Raw genomic sequence first — 18,293 nt, forward strand, 5'->3', positions numbered from 1 at the left:
TTCCTCATCAGTATACTGAGGATTAATAAAATCTGCTTTGAAGTGTTTTTTTTTGTTTGTTTGTTTGTTTTTGTTTTTCTATTAAAATAGACCTACATATTGCCTGGTGCAAAGTTGGAACGAAATATACACTTCTTTTGCCATAGTCCTGTATTCACATATGAGACTGGAGGCCTCACCCTAAATTTAAAGACCCAGCGCTTTTTTGTAAGGTGTCAGGCGGGAGTGAAGACCGACTGAGAACTGTCTTCAGAAAAGGCAAATCCAAGTAGGTTGGAGAGTACTGTCAACAGAGATAGGAGGGAGACGGAGAGACCGCCCCTGGACTACATCTCCCGGCATGCCCAGCAAGAGGGAGCGCCCTGTCCCGCCCCTCCCCGCCCCGCCCCAACGGCGGGACGGGCGCTGCCCACCCAGTCAGCTAAGCTGCGCGCTGAGGCTACAAGTGCCACGACTGGCGATCCGGCGACTTTCGCGAGCTGCGACGCAAGGACGAGCTTACGGGGAGCAAGCCGCACTGGGCAGCCGAGGCAGGAGGTCAGTGGCCGAGAGTGGGAGGGAGACGAGGCGTTGGGGAAAGGGAGAGACCCGCGGGAGCCAGGCGGAATAGGGGCGCGTGTGCCCACTCCTACCCAATGTGCTTGCCTTGCTTTGGGGTACTCTGCGGACGCCACCCAACTTCGGGTTCCTGGCGGGCGCTGAGTTCACCAGGAATGTATTGATTGATCCTGCGGTGCTGCTGGGTGTACCGCTGCCTGGTGCTAGCGGGCGGCGCGCCCTCCCAGTTCGGCGCGGGCAGGTCGGATCCCGGAGGTCGCCTCCGCCAGACTAGCCTCTCGGCGTCAGTGACTTCCAATGCAAATGTGAATGCTGGTAAAGGACCAGAGGAGGAAGGGACAGTGTGTCCCATCGCTTTGAGGTGCAATTTCTTTAAAAGCACTCTTAAACAGACCAGAAAGAAGAGAGGCGGAGGGCGGAAGGAAAGCGCCTTTAGCCGATCCCCTGGGATTATCCATTCTCCACTGAGGATGGAAGTCCCGGATTATCGAGCTGCAAAAGAAATAGGCTGCAGCTAGTGCATCTCCGAGAGAGCAAGCGGGGATCTCTCTTTTCTTTAAGGAGAGAAGCAGAAGAAGGGAATTAGATGGTGATTTTCCCCCCCTTTGTTTTAAATTGGAAGTCCCATAAGAGACTGCCGATTTTATCTTAAGCAGTCAAATGTGCCGAGTTAATTGTGCGAAAGGTTAATCAGGGCGCCCAATGTCTACTGGAGCTGCGAGGTTTCTCACTTCAATAATTGATGAAATCCGTTACCATCTTTTCGTTCATTGACGGGTCCTGCGTTAGGGGTCTGTCCACTTGTTAAAGGAAATTTCTGGGTTCAATTGTGGTGGGTGCGTATGTGGGTTTTGAGTAACCAGGCAGACCCTCGGTTAGTTTTACTACTGGAGCTGTGAAGTTTGAAGAGTAAAAAGCCCTTAGCCATGAGTTAAATCAATCATTGCCCTAGACTTGGAAACAAAATAAATGGGGCTCTTATTGGAAACCCTGTATTGGTGGTAATGGAAAGTAGATTTTTGTTCCTTGGGATGGATAGTAGAGGTGGAGGGAAATTTCTGCTTAACTCAAAGTTCTGTCCCAGAAACGTCTCTTGCAGCAGTGGGGTTAAGAGAACATCTTGTGTACAAAGTTACATAGATAATCTTTAAAATAGTTTTTCACCTTTTCCCTCAACAGAACTGTAATTCTTTCGGTTTATAACTTGCTTTTTAAAAATTTTCAGTTACTTGTAGATGGGGTTAAAAACTTCTGGGTAGTCAATTTCCTGTGCACTTTTGCTAGCAAAGCATGCAGAGGAAAAGGAACTCAGATCCACTAAGCGGGAGTTAACAAACCTGGAACTGGCAGCTGTGAGTGTATGGAGGAGTGGGCTGGGGTTTTACAGGGACTATACAGTGAGCTTTGTTGTCTATACTTCCCAGTCAAGAACATGCTTCCTTCATGTAGCAGTGAGTGGACAGGTTTAAGAGTGGAAGGACAGTGAATAAGCCTAGCATCTTGTGAGTAGAGATCTCTGTCACTAGTAGTTGTATGAGGTACAAGCATATGGACTGATAAACCAGCCATTTTCCATCCACTTCAAAGCTACTCAAGATGCTGTGCCCCAATTACAATAGAGCTCAACTGATAGGATCCTATATTCATTCACGGACAGTGATGCTCTATTAGAATCAAGAGCATAAACACTTGTGATCTGACTGAGTTGTTAGGAAGTCTCTGCTCCTAGTTCTCCAGAAAATCAGCAGGTCTGCTAAAAAAGGTTCCTGCCTTTTCTCATTTGTGTCTCTATACAGGAAAGCTGCCTTTTCATTTGAGGGATCCTGTCACAGAAATGTGTGAGTGTCCTTGGATAAATTTGGCTTGGTGACGGCAATGCTTTCTTCAGAGACACTCCCACTTCCTCCGTGCGCTTTTTCTACCCTGACCTAAGTCTTTTAGTGTTAATGCCTGAGAAGAGTTAGAGGACTGTCCCTTTTATACTTTCCTGCCTTTAGGTATCCTCTCCTTTTACCCTTTAGGAGGATCTGGCTGAGGTACCTACAACAGTGACTGCTGAGGAGATGGGGTCCTTGGGAGGAGCTCTTCTGGCAGTGCAGCCTTAGCTGCTGTTGGGTTCTTATCTTTATAGCTGTTGGCAGAATTTCTGGAAACACTAGGGGATGTTTGCCTAGCTCCAATGGAGCTCCACTATCTTGCTAAGGGCAGCCAGATAGCTCTGTGTGATGCTGTTGATTGGAGTTCTCGAGGGCCTCCTGGTGACCAGGCAGATGCAGCAGCCACCAAAGCTGCTCTCTGCTGCCAGAGACACTGTGCCTCCACACCAAGAGCAGCTGAGCTAGAAGGGTCTAAACTTAGCCCTGCTCCAGCATCCCCCACCTCCTCTCTGCAAGATTGTGTTATTCAGCCAGACTCCTTCCCATCAGGACCTCTCAACTCAGGGAACAACCAAATGACAGCAGAGCGCAAAGTCTGCAACTGCTGTAGCCAGGAATTAGAAACTTCTTTTACACATGTGGATGAGAATGTCAACTTGGAGCAGAGGAACCATAGCTCCCCTTCATCAAAAGGGAGTAATCATCTAGGAGACCTCGGTTGGAGAAATTCAAATGAGTGGTCGCATGAGGCTGCCATATCCCTGATATCTGAGGATGAAGATGATACAAGTTCAGAAGCCACATCTTCAGGGAAGTCAGTGGACTATGGTTTCATCAGTGCCATCTTGTTCTTGGTCACTGGCATCTTGCTGGTGATCATCTCATACATTGTCCCACGGGAAGTGACTGTGGATCCCAACACAGTGGCAGCCCGTGAGATGGAACGCCTGGAGAAGGAGAGTGCAAGGCTAGGGGCTCACTTGGACCGCTGTGTGATTGCAGGGCTCTGCCTCCTCACTCTTGGGGGGGTGGTTCTGTCCTGTTTGCTAATGATGTCTATGTGGAAGGGGGAACTCTATCGTCGCAACAGGTTTGCCTCTTCCAAAGAGTCTGCAAAACTCTATGGTTCTTTCAACTTCAGGATGAAAACCGGTGCGAATGAGAATACTCTGGAACTGTCCTTAGTAGAAGAAGATGCTCTTGCTGTACAGAGTTAATTTTGGTTATGAACTTCTTGGAATCAGCCCTTGCATTTTATATGAAACAAAACCAAACATATTTCTTAAAGTTAACAGTATAGTTGATTTCCCTGACGAAAAAAAGTTTATATCCCAAATCAATGGCCAATGTTTTTGTTCTCTATTGTATTTTTTTATTTAGAAGAAGTGCTTTGAGAAACCAAATTTGGCTATCCTTCTACAGACCTGAGACTGGTCATAATGGCCATCAGTATTGACTTAACAAAATGTTTCTAGTGACCTACTGTACAAATGACTTCTTTTATAAGATGTGGGATATTATTCTTTGGCTATACCAGGTGTTCTAAACACATAAGAATCAATTAGGTTATCTGTTTTGTGAAAAAGAACTTAAGCAGTAATCACATAATAAGGCTCACATTTAATCCTCAAAGGTGCTTACCCAATTTCTTGCTAAATTTTTTCTTCCTATAATTTGACTAAATACTAAATATGTACATTTTTGATTTTGAATATTTGAAGCTGGAGATATTTGTTATTTAAAAAAAACTGTAAAAACACATGTTATCTTTAAAATTATTCCTGTACTCAGAAGTGTTAGCTAAATCACTAGAATAAATGTTCTTGTAAGTGAAAATTATATCAGTCATTATAAGATCAATCTAAATTTAACCCAGAGTGGTAATGCCAGAAATTAGTGTTGCATGCCCATTTTCTAGATGAAGTAAATTATTAACATAATTTGTTTGTTTGTTTGTGGTTTAGCCATCATACTGATTACCAGCACTCTTGAGGTCTTTCTCATACCAGAGAATCAATGATAGACATCTTTAATCTATTTCTAGACATCTTAGTATTGAGACAGGTCTCAGTCATGACTGGCTCAGAGAAGCTCCCAGGTGACATTTTGTTGTTTGGAGAAGCCCTCCTATACATTTGCAGCTATACGCTTGGGATGGTGTCACAAAGTCAGTAATGCCACTTGTTCTGAATCAAGCAACAGGTTATGACCCCAGAAGGACAGCAGACCACAACCCCAATCCAAAAAAAAATGAACCTAGAAAGAGAGAGTAAGGAAGGCAAACTCATTGAATTAGTGGGAACTGCACTCATCACTGAAATTCACCTGCTGTAACAATGCATTACAGAAGCTCCAGGCATTATTCTGAGTGTCTTATAAATCTGGGCCCTCAGTAACTGTGTCTTCTTGCCCCATGAAGTTTAAACTCTTATTCTAGAAGGATGATGGCAAAGTGGTCACATATTTGCAACAACACTGTCCTTACTAAGATGCTGTCTCTATATGATAATGGTTCAGGATGGGGGTGCAGAAAAACAGCCTAAAAGCATTGCATTTTGCAACTATCCTGTGATGGGTTCCAGTCTCCTGCTGCAAGTTGTTTTAGCTTCCTTTTATTGGGCTCACCCAGATCATTCTGAAAGAAAACTGGAGCTGAATTGGGGTGAGCAAGTGATGTTTTTGTAAGCTCTAAGGCAAATTCTAATGTTGGAGGTTTCATTGTGAACTGAAGAACAGGAATAAAAGGTGACTGGCTAGCAGAGTGTGCAGTCAGGATAGCTCTGTGAATGAGCCCTGAGGGTGTCAGATCTATTTGGTGCACTAGGCATACTGTGTGTTCCTAAGAGTTAAGGTGAAAAGCAAAAAGGAGGCTAGAAGATAGTAAAAATTGAGAAGACAAGTGTATAAAAGAATTATTAAGGTAAAAGCAAGACATGATATTGACATCAGAAGACACTTGCCCTATAGAACAGACTTACTGATTCTCAATAAGATTTTGGGTATTATAAACATAAACATGACTTTTGCCTTCTCTTGCTACTTCTTTGAGCTTTTTGAGCAAAGATTTTGTTGTATTTTGACACTGTCATGGCTTATGTTGAGACCAACTTACCAGTAATATAGATCTCACATTTTGAAAGTTTATAAATTCCCAGGTTGCAATGTGTTTGAGGATCCAATTTGGATGATGTTTAGGCAATGAGGAATGATCTACCTCTTGGTTGAATGAATAGGTCTGAAGTATGTATTTTAAAAACAATCAAATAAACATCTTTATTCATAGAAGCCAAGTGGCATCAGCTGAGTTTGTTTTTATTGATTGATGAAACAGGATTAAATAGTCAAATCATAGATTCAACTGAATTAATGTGCAACCCAATTTTTAGGCAAATTTGGGAATCAAGGGTTAGAATGATTTTCTGTAAAACTGATGATAAAAAAGTGAAAGCTTTTTAGCTTTTCATTTGGATGCACTTAATAAATCTCTCAGTGCTACCAAGTTATACACAGCTGTGATGTGATCTAAAGGATATATATACACATATACATATATGTGTGTGTGTGTGTATCAGTTAGGAAAAAATATTCAGGGAAAAAAAGACTTAGGTCAAAATATATTACTTTCTTTAGGCTTTCAGGTTGAAATGTAGTAAATCAATGCTCATTTCAAAGTTACTTAAATTTATCCATATATTTGGGCACATCTCTTATGGTTCTGTGTGTGGAAGAGCCACTACTCCACCAAATGGAATCCCTGCAAAACTCATCTGGAAGCCTCCTTTTGTGCTGTGTTGACATAATTCAGAAAACTGCCTTAATCAATTTTCCCCAGGAAAGTTGTGTAGTCTTAGCCCATCCTGTCAGTGCCAAATTTAAGATGAAGATGAAGATCACTTGAATTTAAAGTGATGGTAACACAGGGAAAGAAAACTTCTCAACTTCAAGCACTGTGGTTTCCAGTCTGATAAAGACGTTTTGGATCTAACTGTTCATTTGGAAGTACTTTGGCAAGACCAGGTCATAAACATTACAGATTTTGCACTGATGATAGCCTTGCAGGCCTTGACTCCCTCATGGAGATTTGTGCGCCTCTAGCTAGATCTCTGACATGATGCTGGTTGTTACCAGAGAGTATATAGGGCTGGCTCTGGAGAAGCAAAAAAATCTTTCTTTCAGAGTCTCATAGTTTAGGTTCTTCACCTTATTCACTAGGTTTTAGAAAACTAAAGTCAGTCACCTTCCTAATCTGGAGAGAAGGCGGCTTATTGTTCAACAGAGTGGTCCAAAGGGATGAGTACCAGAAAGAACGCTGCTTTCTCTATTTTTTTATTGGGACTTATGTGCTGCTAGTGGATACTTTAATCTTGATGACTTCTGTAATTAAACAGTTCCTTTTTAGGGCATCTTAAACTGCTTCAGATCAAGTTAAAGACACAACTTTGCCAGGATGTATGTTCTTCTAACTAATCGGAGTTACTACAGCTGGCCATGTATTATGATGTACCGGCTCCCCATGAGAAGGATGTCTTTTCTCCCAGCACCCCATTTCCTAGTTGACATATAGTTTATAGGCGCACAGGACTGCATCCAACCATGTTTCTTGGTGGGTATGGGCACTTTAGCCACACGACAGCTGTGCCATTAGATTCTGTACTAGCTACGAGTCTGCCCTGATGCCAGGGTCACATGCTTGGTTGTCTGCTTAAAATGTCTGAGTTTATCTGCTGTACTATGTGATTTCAGGGTCCAGTTGGGCTAGTGCTGGGACACATCTTTCAAGGTACAAATTTAGACAAAGAGAGACTGCCCCACCACATTCATTTCTGCCCTCCCTGTGCCTTCTAGGTAAAAAAAAATAAATGAATGAACATCATGCTTGTTGATACCAACAATTAAGGATATAAACCCAAGTGGTTCTTTTTATTGTTGTTGTTGTTACTTTGTGATTAGCAACAACTGTAAGCAAGATAATTTGAACACTCAGCCTCACCTTTACATGTGCAGTGATATATACATGCAAATTTTTACTTGGACTAACTCTCTAAAGTGAAGGGAAATTACTCTATCCATTTACAAGAAGAAGGCTTTTCAATGTGAAGGTCAGACTTCATTGGAACAATTAACTGCTACCACAAAAATGTGGTCTGACAAAAGAGATTCACAGCCTTTACCAAGGGTTCACCTATTCAGCAAGATTTAATACCACCAGTGACAAAAGAATAAGACAGTTCCTCATAGTTCTATTTGTGATTTAACCTTTCCCAGAATTGAGCATAACGAATGACTCTGATGAGAATTATAATGAAGTTTCACTGGCTGTTCCCATCATAAAAGGGTTTGTAAGAAAGAATTAGCAGATTTTGTAGCAGCATTTTATGGTTCATAGTATTCTGTAATATTTTCTTCCAATGTTTCTGAGCATAAGCCTTGGGAAATAATTTGCCTGACTTGTGCGCTGACATTGTAAAAAGTAAGATGTTATTTTAAATACATGAAATTGATTTATAAAAATCTATGGTTTACACTTGTGTGTACCTGTAGTTTATAGTTTGTGTGCAAGTTTATGTACATTCAAGTCTCTATATGTATTAGGAGAATATTTTATAATTATGGAACTGTAATATCCAAAGCTATTGTTAAAATTTCTGTAGGAAACTTGGCATGCCTTAATGTTGATTTTAAGGACAAGAGAAGTCTTTCACAGGTTATGAATGAAGAATTTGGACTCAAACTCAGAATAAGGTACCATATATATAAATCTGTTTTGGTTATTCATCCCACAAATGTTTGTTGTTTTTGATTGTCTCATTTTTAGGCTCATAAAAGTGTAGCATATTTAGACTTATTTTACCATGAACTATTATTTTATTTCAGGGAAATATGGGAAGCAGATAGTATCTTCCTCTGCTCCAATTTTAGTGACTCTCCTGTATTTCAGGGATAATCTGATTTCTTTTCCCACTGCCATCTTCCTTTTCTTCATTTTTTTAGTCAAGTTCTGAGCATAGGTCATACAAGAAAGCAAAGATGGGTTACTGCTTTAGTATATGCAGAGTTTCTTTTGTGATTCAGTGTGATTTTATTTTACTTTAATAAGCAAGAAAAATAATTTGATGTTGGTATGTTTTTTGAATACTATATAAAGGTAGTTATTAAAGTTATAAGCTTTTTCTTAGGGCATTGGATGCCTTATAAATTAATAGCAAGTGTGTCATATAATTTTAAAATAAAACTATTTATTAAGATTGTTGTGTTTTCATTTTTGATGACTCATTTTTATATTTAATGTTATCTGTTAAAAACTAACATTTACCCATTTACTCCCCAGTTCTGGTATAACTTTCTTCTTGTTTACCATGTAACTAAACAATGAAAACTATGTCCTTATGAGTTCTGTTTTTGACCCAAATAGTCAAATCTAGCTGGGTTTGTCTAAATCAGTAGTGGATTAAAAGTGTGTACTTAAAAATACCTATATGAATAGGTATTTATAAAAATACTTATAAACAAATGGAAATCATACCAAAAATTTGCTTTTCGATAATGGAATGGTTCCTCAGAGTGTAAAATATATTAAAACTTGTAGTCATCCTATATGTTGTCCCCACTGAGGTTCAGATGAGCCTATACTAACATTTTTTTCCCTTGGAACTAAGGAGAACATGTAGTTACTCTTCCTGTGCACAATAATCCTCACTGGATTTGTACTGTTTTCAGTAAGGAAATCAAAGATGCAAAGAAAGTTGTATTTGAGTGCTATGTGCTAGATATTCTGTTTTTATGTAGTGTTTACTTAATCATCATAATCTGAGGTGTAAGGATCTCAGAACCAAGGAAGCAAGTGACTTGACTGTTCTTTTACTCCTGTCAAGCCATCGGAGCCATAGTCTCTTCGTCCACAAAATCAGGTAATAATACTATTTGTTTTGCAGGACTCTGATGAAACTTAAGATAAATTACAGGAATGCCAAGAGACAGTCTTATCTGGGATCCATCCTTGAGCCACCATTATCTTAAGTGGATTGCTTTGAAATAGCAAGCACCATGTTTTTGAAGGTATTTGCTCACACTGATTAAATACTGACTGACAACTGAACTGGGTCATCTTCATGATGAAAACTCCTTTTCCTCCTAGTCCTTTTTCCTTCTCTCTGCCCTCTAACTATGCCCCTCCTTGCCCCTTTTCAGTCTCATCATCATCTGTAGAGGCCATTCATTAGATGGCCTCTTACTTCCATTATAGATATATTTCACAAAGAAAAGAAAATGCTACATCCCTTTATAAGACACAAAATCAACCTGGAAAACTGCATTTTGCTCAATTGTAGGGTAAAATGTGCTAATGCTGTGGACCATAATCCTCCAGACCTTGACCTTGAATAGAGTTCCAATGATCAATACACTATGTGGCAGAAAACTGTGTGTATATATATGTATATACATATGTGTATATATATATATATAACTGAATAGATTGGAATTTATATATATATTTATAAATCCATTATATATATTTATAAATTTATATATATGTATATATATATATATAAATTCCAATCTAGCTTTTATTGCATTTTCTTTCAAAAACTATGCTAATTTTTTTTCAGTTATATTTGAACAGAAGAGTTTTCCCATAGGAAAAAAAACTCATTTAGTAATTTTTTTCTTTTTTTATATTCATTGACTTAAAACTTAAAAAAGATTCTATTCCATGAACATTCTGCCAAATGAGTATTCTCCTTCACTGCCAATTAACCGTATCAAAGTATGTAGGTGCTTGTATTGAATTTATTTTTGACTGTCATTTAACCTTGCCCATGTTCTGCCAAGTTAGCAAAATTAACTGCTCTGGAACACAGATGACATTAAGGAAAATTGCTGAAAGTTTAACTCATTTCCCCATGATACTTAAATGACACAGTCAGCAATGCCCCCTGCTGCTCAGTGAATCCATAGCAGGAGAAACAGGGCATCAGAGAAGCAAGCAGGCAAAGCCAGGACTTGCCTTAAAATGTATCTTATACAAAGGATGAACTTAGGAAAGAATTCCCTGGTTGCAAGCACAATGAAAGGTGACTAGGAAAAATTGATACTAGATCCTAAATAATAATAGATGAGGATGAGAGAGACTTGAGAGACAAAATGTCATTAACTAATGACAACACCTTCTGTCAAAGATCATAATAAAGCCAGAGTTTTTTGGATAATCTCAAAAGAACAACCATTAGACTGAAGCCAGGGGTCAAGAAACAAAGAAGCAATTCAAATTGGAGGAAGGAAATTTTGGGGTATTGTTATTGGCACATGGAACTGATAGAAACAGGCAGCACAGTAGCCTAAGTTTCTAAAGAAATGTTATTGACAAAGAAGTCTTTGATTCTGAATCTTTAAGCATAACACTTGGGCCCCCAAACTTGTGCTAGTAGGAAGGAAGCAGGTCTGAAAATATGTGCACACTTCATGGAGGGTGTACTCCTGAATACCCATTTTAGATGTGACCATTGAGAATAAAGGAACAGGAAGTAATTCCTAGAACAAGGGCATTGGGGAAGAGGGGACAAGTGAGTTTCTTCCAGAAAGAACAGAGCCTGGCTAAAGAATATACTCCACTCTCAGCACAGAAGGACCACATGATACCTGCCTGAGAATGTCAATATTTCTGTGGATCAATAATTATTGCATCCCTTTTCCATCATTTTATATTTTATATGAGGTATAATGTGTATTTTATAGTTTTCCAGACCCCCAAAAGACATCTAGACCTTAGGGGGAAAACTGTGCACTTCCAGTAGGCCTTGGATTGAGATCTGGGGTACTAGCTTGGATCTCTGAGTAATCCCTTGGGAGTTGAGTATGTCTTGTGCGTATGAGAAAGGGTGAACAATGACAGAGCTACCAAAGATAAAATCCCATTTTCTTTGTAGAGTTGTTGTTAGAGAAGGAGACACTACATTCCCCAACTCCCTTTTCATTTACTTAGAGCTAAATGACTAAGTTATAGTAATACAATATGAGCAAAACGATGTGTTTCACTTCTAGGCTGAAATAGTTATGGAAACTGCATACCTTTATTGTTATCCTCTACCATCTGGCTGATGGTTAACTTCATGTGTTAACTTGACTGGGCTAAATAAAGCCCAGATGGTTGGTAAAATATAATTTCCTGGATGTGTCTTTGAGAAGCTGAATAGGTAGACTGAGTAAAGAAGCATGGAGGTTTTCAGTCTGTTAGCCCTCAATCTTACTGTCACATCTAACTGTAAGGGAGACTGGGAAATGTAGTCTAATAGTACACCCAAGAAAAAGAAGACATGGGTTCAATAGTTGGCCACTTTGCCAAAATGTATGACCTTGTTGTATCTAGTTTCCTGTTTGATGTTTACTTATTCTAATGATTTTCTTCATTTCTGCTAACCAACATTTTTCTCTAGGAGTATTTGATTTGCATTTTCTCAAGTGAATTTGGTTAAGTAGGTCATGGTAAAATCTCAATCTATACTATTACAATGTATAATTTATATATCACCACATAACAAATTACCCCAAAACTTAATGGGCTGAAATAAAAATAACCTTTTATTATCTCACACAGTTTCTGTGAGCCAGAAGTTTAGCTGTGTGGTTTGGCCCAGGGTCTCTTGAAATGTTGCAGTCCAAATATTGGCGAGGGCTGCAGTATTTTAAGGTTAGACTGAAACTGGAGGACTCCATTCCAAGATGGGTCATCATATGGCTGGCAAGTGTGTGCTGACTATTGGCAGGAGGCCTCTGTTCCTTCCCAAGTGGACCTCTTCAAAGGCCCTTTTGAATTTCTTCACAACATGACTGCGGAGGACACCTACAGAGAGTGATCTTAGACATAAAGGAGGCACTGCAAAGTTCACTATGGTATAGTTTCAGAAGTCAACAACCACTCTCCCTTCCACTACACTCTCTTCATTAGAATAGTCACTAAATGCAGCCCACATGCAAGGAAAGGGGGAACTAAGCTCTAGCTTTGAAGGGAGAAGTGCCCAAAAGTGTGTATGCATTTTAAAATCTCCATACTCTGTTTTGGGGCCTCCCTGGTGGTACAAGGGTTAAAGCACAGCACTATGAAGCTATCCACAGCCACTGCAGTAGAGGGTGATCCCTGACCAGGGAAGTGACATGGCACAGCAGAGCCCACTGCTCCCCTCAGCAGTGTACTTCAGTTGGATTACCTATTCTGCTCCCCGCTCTTTCTCTGGTGAATCCTCTCACCCCCAACCCCCTTGCATCTCTGGCCAGTACCCCAGTTCTTGTTTGCGTAAATAAATAAATCTTAAAAAAAAAAAAGTAAAATCTCCATTCTCAGTGTTTGATTTTTCTAAATTCCTTCATCACCTTAGTGTTGCTAATACAGTACTTCTTTAACTAATTGATATTCTAATTAACTTCTTTGTTTAATTACTACTTTAGCTAAAATCCTACTTTTAGGATATTAATTATATCCTTTAATTAGAATATGTTAATGAGAGTTTTGGATTTGATCTTAGAAAAAACAAAACTGATTTTGAGTCTTACAGAGAAAATCAGGCTCTCAAGCCCAAATGGAGGGAGATAAAGGTCTATGGATATGGACATTTTAATGAATAATAAACTGCCCTTGACAAGTCAAGTATCTCACTTCAAAATATGAGGTGAATAACATGATTTGGGGAAATAACCTCCATTTCCAGTCTCTTTCTGTGCTTTGAATTGGCAAACCTATCCAATTCTCAAGAAAAATATCTGTAGTTACCTTTTATGGTGGAGAATCATTAACACATCTTATTAACAAGTGATTTACATATTAACAAGAGGTTGAAAATAGAAGCTAACACTATGGGTGCTTTAATGTGCTAGGCCGTAGTTTTCACATTTACTCATTTGATCCCCACAGCAAGCCTATCAGGACGCAGATTACCCTAATGTTATTCATGAGCAAAGTTAAATTTACCACAGAAATTATTAGCTTGCCCAAGGTCACACAGCTCATAAGTGGCAGAGCTGGAATTTAAATGCAGAGTCTGGTGGTTAATACACTTGCTTGAGGTTAAAGCTAGAAAATGGTGAAGCTGAGACATCTCACCCAGATCTGACACAAAAGTCCGTGTTTTTTGTATCTATAATCGGCTGCCATTTAATTCTGTAGTTTGTTTCACCTAAACTGCCTGTTTTTCCCTCTGCCAAGGCTAACCTCATTGACGATTACTTACTTCATCATTGATCTTTCTCCTCTTTAAATGACCATAGCACTTAGTATCTGTAGCTCACTATTCACTCAGTGGAGGCTGCCTTATATTGATCACTGTTTCATGCATTAGACTGACTTCTTTCTAAATACACTTTAAATTCTGAGAGGGAAGTACCCTCTCTAATTCTATAGTGCCTAGATTAATATTAACTCATGCCAGCTACTTGAGGATTGTTCATGACTTGCATAAAATAGAAACATGATGAAGTCTCCCATTATGCCAAATATAAGTAGACTGGCCTTATAGTAAAGTAGCCTCTTATCCTGGTTTCCAAGATAAGAAACCAAGAAAGAGGGGGGTTGGGGTGGCAAAGGAAGCCTCTAAAGGAGAGCCAAGAAGTGAATTAAAGTTAGAAAACACTACCCAAGGGAAAAACATAGAAGGACAATGAATTCTATTTGTAGAGCCTGAGACTAAGTTACTTTAGAAAAAGTAAGTTTTAATAGTTGATAAGCAAAAAGTTCACTCTTGCCAGGAATCAAAACATTCAGTATGAAATATTAAACTGATATAATCATCATCAATTGGGATTTTTTTTTCCTTTTTAAAAAGCAGTTTTTAATGTGGCTATGAAAGGTTCGATCTGATACATTACTTACTACACAGGCACAATGATTAATACATTTCTTCCTGGATCACAAACTAACATATATCTAAAGTATTCAAATTATCCTTTCTCCTCATATACCACTTCCAGGAAACTTAGAATAGAGGTAAATAAAAGTTATCTACAAAGATATTTATCAGTACATAAACTAAAAGAATGAAACACTGAAAACAACCTCATAACTCAACAATAGGGAGATTGCTGAGATGAGAGAAGCTGCAAAACTACTAAGTATAACTTTAAGAGATTTTGAAGGATATGGAGAAATGATCATAAAGTAACATTAACTGAAGATGTATACAATACAGAATCTTTTCTCAATTATGTGCAGTATTTGTGACCTAAGACAAAAGGAAATAATAGGATGGAAAGTTACCTCTAGAGTAAAGTTATTGGTGAATTCCTTCTTAAATGCTTTTTCTATCTTTTTTATTTTCAAATACGCTTTTAACTTTTTAAAAATTTTATAGCACTGTGTGCCAGTATTGATTTAGGGGATTAAAACTATTACCTAGAGTCCTACCTGGTGACGCAATGGGTTAAGCACAAAACTATGAATCTGTCCACAGCCACTGCAATGCAAGTTCGATTTCCAGCCCAGGAGGTGACCCACACAGTGTTGCAGACCTTTCCTGACATGCCCACTGCTCCCCTCAGCGGTGTACTTCACTCAGCCTGCCTGTTCTGTTCACCACTCTGTCTCTGGTGAATTCTCTCACCCACGTCCCCACCCCTTGCACCTCTGGCCTGTACCCCAGTTTTTGTGTGCATAAATAAATAAATCTTAAAAAAAACTATTAACTCATTGTCATTAGAACCCCAAGAGTTTTGTACCATTGTTACCTCAATGATATTGAAGGTGAAAGTGAAGCACAGTGGAATGTAATAATTTCCCCAAGTTCAACAATGAGTAAGATATGGAAGTAAGATTTGAATCCATACTTAACTATGCTATGATTGTGAAAAAGATTTGAAACCAGAAAACAAAATAAAATTATTTAAAGTGGAAAAACATTATGAATTAAAATCTTGACCTCCCTAAGCTAATATATGAAGATAAGACCACAGCATGAAAAATTTACTTATCCTTCAGGAAGACTATTCTGATATTCAGGATTATTACATCAGAATGCTGTAGAATACAAAACAGGGGACTTCTATGTGGGGCAGTAAAACTGGAATAGGTAGGTTGTCACCTGGATAGTAATATCTTTTTGCTGAGAGTAGGAAGGTAGCTCTCAAGGTTCCTGCCAGGCTTATGACTCAGTGATACATGAAATAATAAAGCAGGGTTGGATGACCCAGTTTGTCCCTTAATTACATTTATACTTTCTTCCTTTAAAAGAGCCATATAAATGAGACTCCTCTTCCTGTAAATATAATTTATTATTATTTGCCTACAATGGAGAATAACATGCATAATACAAATACCTCTAAGAGTATGAAGCCACTATTATCTTACCATAGCTCTCAGACTTGAATAAGCCAACTGAGGGACACAGTAGAAAGAACTTGTCAGCATATTGTCAGGTAAGTATAGGAATTACACCACATAAATAGCTTTGATGAATAATTGATTTGGTAGCTAGATAGCATTATTTGTTCTTAACTGTACTTCATCAGTTTTCCTTCCTCTTCTATGAGGGCTTTTATGAATTAGGTTTTATGTCAGATTATATGTCAGAGGAAAAAAGAAATACTGTCTAATACTAAAAAATTTTTTAATTTGTCAAGAGGACTATAATGATTCTGAGAGGTTAACTTTAGTGTTTTTGACTTCTGTCCAAGTGCAGTAGGAAAACAATTTAGTAGAAAAATCACTAATTTACTTTCTCATTATGTTAAGCTATATTGGTTTTAAAAAAATGAGTTTTGCTTTCATGATAAATAAACGCACAGGTGGTAATAAATTGTATCCTGTGAGATAGATCAAAGTAGATGGTTGATTACAGTAGGCTGGGAACAGTGAAAGGAATTGTTGGGGTAGTTTGGTATAGCCAGTGCGTGAAAGGCATAGGTTTGGCATAAAGATGTGCTAAGTTTCAGGAAATATGTAAGTTTTAAGACATATAAATGAAGATGTCTAATGATAGGTAAAATATAGGCTGGAGTACTGGGAGTATGGGCTTACCTGTGATATATGGAGATGTGAAAGCCCCCCACCCCCTCTCACACACCCCCACTCCAGCCACTCCTCCACCAGTGGTATAGCAGGTTAGGATAAGCCTCTGAAAGGGAGCCACAGCTGCCTCTGTGCAAGTTTGATCCCCTGCTGGCCTAGAGGCGATCCACCCTGCGCAGCAGACCTCTCCTGCCCACCCACTGCTCCCCTTAGCAGCGTACTTCCTTGATCTGCCTGTTCTGCTCCCCACTCTGTCTCTGGTGAATCCTCTCACCGCCCCTGTACCTCTGGCCTGTGCCCCAGTTCTGTATGTATAAAGAAATAATTCTTTAAAAAAAAAACAGCAATGTGAATATAATATCTCTACCCCACATTGGAATAAAAGATCTTTCAAAATATCAACAGTCATTGAGTTGATTGTCATGAAAATTTTACAAATATAAGAACATAGAACTATACCATTACATCTTAATTTAAAGAGTGAATTCTGGCACAAAATTCTAAAAGGAATTTATCACGTTCTATAATTGGTTATCTCATTTGACCCCACAACTCTTTGACGTAGGTTCTATTTAAATGATGGAGAAACTGAGCTATAGAAAGATGATAAAACCCAAAGTAATATTTAGGAAATTTAGCGTCCTAAACTGGAAATCAGATTTTTGGCTCCAGAAATCAGGCTCTTAGTTACTACAGTACAACTGCTGTTTACCCCAAAAGACTATTATTACATCAGCTGTACCTAGGATATTTTATTGGATTGACGGAGAAAGGGACTGTTGAATGAATGCAAGCAAAAACTAAAGAATTATATGAGATTATTTTGAAAAGGAAAAAAATGACAGTAAAGGTTTTGGCTGCAATAAAATTTTAAGCCATACCGCACATCTACTCACAAAGGACCCTATTCAAGTCAAAAGTAGTTACAAAGCATCTAGGAAAGGTGCTAGGTGGGTAGGTTTTTTTCTCAAAGAAAGGTCTCAAAGTATTGATAGGGAGGTAAAGAGAGAGAGAGAGTGTTTACACTTTCATTCAGGAATCTAGGAGCTGGGGTATCAATGCTTCAAAGAAGAGACAGGCATCAGATCAGACCCCTTTTTAATTGAAACATTTCAGTCAGCTATGACCCAGTCCCTTAGCAAACAAATCACCTCTTTTCCCTTTGACCTGCTGCTTAGCTTGAGTGTTGAAAGAGTAAAAGCTCTTGGGCTGTAGCATTTACAGGATAGTCCAGTATAGATCACAGTATAGAATTACATCACTGTGCCCTCTCCAAGTAATGACACTTTTGGCTAGGGCTCCTATCAAGATACCAGACATCAGGTATGACATTGCTACAGCCAGACTGTAACATGACATAGAAAGAATTTTGAAAAAGGGCAAGGGGATAATTGCATTGCTTCTAAGGAGAGCTTCAGGCATTCAGCCAAGTAAAGGTTAAGACAAGTTAATGTTGCAATCAGAGCAAGAACAAGCCACAGGCATTTGCTACCTCTCACACTCCAGCCAAGGGATGCATTCTGTCAAAACCGCGCTCACAATGAACTTGCTAATAATGGCCTAGCTCTGCTAATGGCAACTCATCTCCTAAGGTAGGATCTGTGGCCTGCAAGGTCCACATGATCCAGCGTTGCTTCTCTCATACATTTGGCTTTTCACCCAAATAACCAGTCAAACCAGGAGACTGGTTTGACACTTGCTATACGTTACCTGGAGGTTCCACTTGGAATCATTAGAGCCATTATGAAATCAATGTGTCCTAAATGTCATCATGAAAACCACTGAAGCATCTCTCTATATATATCAGGTGTTGGAGCCAAATAAAACTGCTTTTGTTATAAATCAGAGTATATAGTGGTTAACAATACACG

The 18,293-nt window shown here is 38.9% G+C and overlaps 1 protein-coding gene across 3 annotated transcripts; it reads left to right on the plus strand.

Annotated features, from left to right (window-relative positions):
* Nucleotides 1-437: 437 nt before the first annotated feature.
* TMEM74 (transmembrane protein 74) lies at nt 438-14,901 on the plus strand. 3 transcript variants are annotated; one of them, XR_001145300.1, is made up of 3 exons: nt 438-537; nt 9,368-9,491; nt 14,870-14,901. XR_001145300.1 is itself a non-coding variant. In XM_012723081.1 (2 exons), the coding sequence occupies exon 2, from the start codon at nt 2,738-2,740 to the stop codon at nt 3,650-3,652; it is 915 nt and encodes a 304-aa protein (XP_012578535.1). In that variant the 5' UTR covers nt 438-537; nt 2,355-2,737; the 3' UTR covers nt 3,653-8,638. The 3 variants fall into 3 exon arrangements, 2 of the variants coding, with proteins under 2 accessions (XP_012578535.1, XP_012578536.1); XM_012723081.1 differs by lacking the exons at nt 9,368-9,491; nt 14,870-14,901 and adding an exon at nt 2,355-8,638; XM_012723082.1 differs by lacking the exons at nt 9,368-9,491; nt 14,870-14,901 and adding an exon at nt 2,580-8,638.
* Nucleotides 14,902-18,293: the final 3,392 nt, after the last annotated feature.

Source organism: Condylura cristata, unplaced genomic scaffold, assembly GCF_000260355.1.
Source record: "Condylura cristata isolate star-nosed mole 26May11 unplaced genomic scaffold, ConCri1.0 scaffold00009, whole genome shotgun sequence".
NCBI lineage: Eukaryota > Metazoa > Chordata > Mammalia > Eulipotyphla > Talpidae > Condylura > Condylura cristata.